At 36.7% G+C, this 2018-nt stretch overlaps 1 protein-coding gene across 1 annotated transcript in view; it reads left to right on the top strand.

Annotated features, from left to right (window-relative positions):
- The window catches only part of LOC106878301 (sterile alpha motif domain-containing protein 14), a 42676-nt gene that overhangs the window by 14649 nt on the left and 26009 nt on the right, over positions 1-2018 (top strand). The window contains exons 5-6 of the mRNA XM_052975963.1: positions 142-284; positions 1786-1806. Coding sequence (XP_052831923.1) covers positions 142-284; positions 1786-1806 — 164 coding nt within the window. The remainder of the gene's footprint in view (positions 1-141; positions 285-1785; positions 1807-2018) is intronic.

The raw sequence follows: 2018 nt of genomic DNA, 5'->3' as shown, positions 1-2018 counted from the left end.
GATGGGAGGAATCTGCTAGTCTGAGCTTTTTCTTAGGGACCCTAAATGGAAACGATACCTGGAATGGTGCCCCTTAAGACCCAAGAGGTTATTGTAGTCACCACGTCCCTACGTTTTTTTTTGTTTCTGTTTTTCTCTCAGTGTGACAGTGATCAAGAAGATATGGAAGAGAACAATGAAGGGATTCCAGAAATTCAGGGAGACAACACTAGCAACAACATCGGTAACAATGGTGTTGATGGCGGTGACGGCGGTGGCTTGGAGACCTGGATCAAACACGACAGGTAAACAATGTTTGTTGATACCATTGGCAACAACTAATCAGAACTTTGGTTAATGAAGATCATCATTATTTAAGAATATCTTTATTATTATTATCATTATCATTATCATAATTATCATTATTATTATTATTATTGTTGTTGTTATTATTATATTGTTGTTGTTGTTGTTAAGGTGGTCAGCTGGCAGAATTGTTAGCACACTGGACAAAATGCTTAGCAGTATTTCTTCTGCCGTTACGTTCTGAGTTCAAATTCCACCGAGGTCAACTTTGCCTTTCATCCTTTCGGGGGTTGATGAACTAATTACCAGTTACGCACTGGGGTTGATGAAATCGACTATCCCCCTCCCCCAAATTTCAGGCCTTGTGCCTAGAGCAGAAAGGATTATTATTATTATTAAGGTGGTGAGCTGGCAGACTGGATAGAATGCTTGGCAATATTTTGCTTGTGTTTATGTTCTGAGTTCAGATCCTGTCGAGGTTGACTTTACATTTTATCCTTTCAGGGTCGATAAAATAAGTACCAGTTGAGTATTGGGGTTGATGTCATCGTCCACCCCCACCTCCTCCAAAATTTTAAGCCTTGTGCTTATAGTAGAAAGGATTATTATTATTACCTATTATTATTATTTATTATTATTATTATTATCATGTTTCCAAAGACCAGGTCTTTTGGATTTATTTCTGCTACATTGTCTTGGCAATGACTCCTGTTAAATTCCTGCTTTGGTCTTCCTTTAAAATCTAGTTAGCAGTGGGAGGGAGTTGATAGACTAAAAGCAGTTTCAAAACTGTTTGAAGGTTGTACAAATAAGAGGTGTCATCCCCCTGTCAAACAATAAGTTATGGTTGGAAGATTTTGTTTGGGTTGCTGTAGGAATTATGTTGTTGCTTAGAGTTCAAATATTCTTGCACAGAGGTAAGTACCGCTGCCAATAAGCCAAATACAAGGCATCTATATGCCTAGGTGACAAGTATTCAGTGAGCTGGCAGAATTGTTAGCACGCTCATGTTCTGAGTTCAAATTCTGCCAAAGTTGACTTTGCCTTTCATCCTTTTGGAGTTAATAAATTGAGTACCAGTGAAACACTGGGGGGTCGATGTAATTGACTAACCCCTGCCTAAAATTTCAGGCCTTGTGCCTTTAGTAGAAAGGACTATTATTATTATTGGCTTTATTATTATTATTATTATTATTATTATTGTTGACTCCTGGACAGTGACCCCTACTATTTTATTCATTAAATTTGTTTGTATTTTTTTTATTTCTTTTCATCTCATTTGGTTTATTTCAATGATGAACACACACACACACACACACACACACACACACATTACTCACTACTCACGTATAACCACTTTATGCATACACACACACAAAAATTTCCACTATACATACACATATACTCACATACCCGCATATACACAGATACATGTAGCCCCTACTACACTCATCCACCCGTATGTCTATTCATTCTTCTTCTTCTGACTTGCTACAACAGACTGCCTGCATTTGTACACATGTAAGTACTTTGTGGCTCCCTGGTTTCTTATTGTTTATATATTTTGCATGACACCTTGGCACTTTCCTTGCAGATTCCTGAGATTATCAATGTTTTGTTTTTAACCATTATTATTGTTATTGTTATTATTATTATTATTATTATTATTATTCTCATTAATATTAATTAATCATCTCTTAAATTTTTTCACTCACCACTGTTACCCCCCCCCC

This window comes from Octopus bimaculoides, chromosome 23 (genome assembly GCF_001194135.2).
Source record: "Octopus bimaculoides isolate UCB-OBI-ISO-001 chromosome 23, ASM119413v2, whole genome shotgun sequence".
In the NCBI taxonomy this organism is placed as follows: Eukaryota; Metazoa; Mollusca; class Cephalopoda; order Octopoda; family Octopodidae; genus Octopus; species Octopus bimaculoides.
This window is presented reverse-complemented; position numbering and strand designations above follow the sequence as displayed.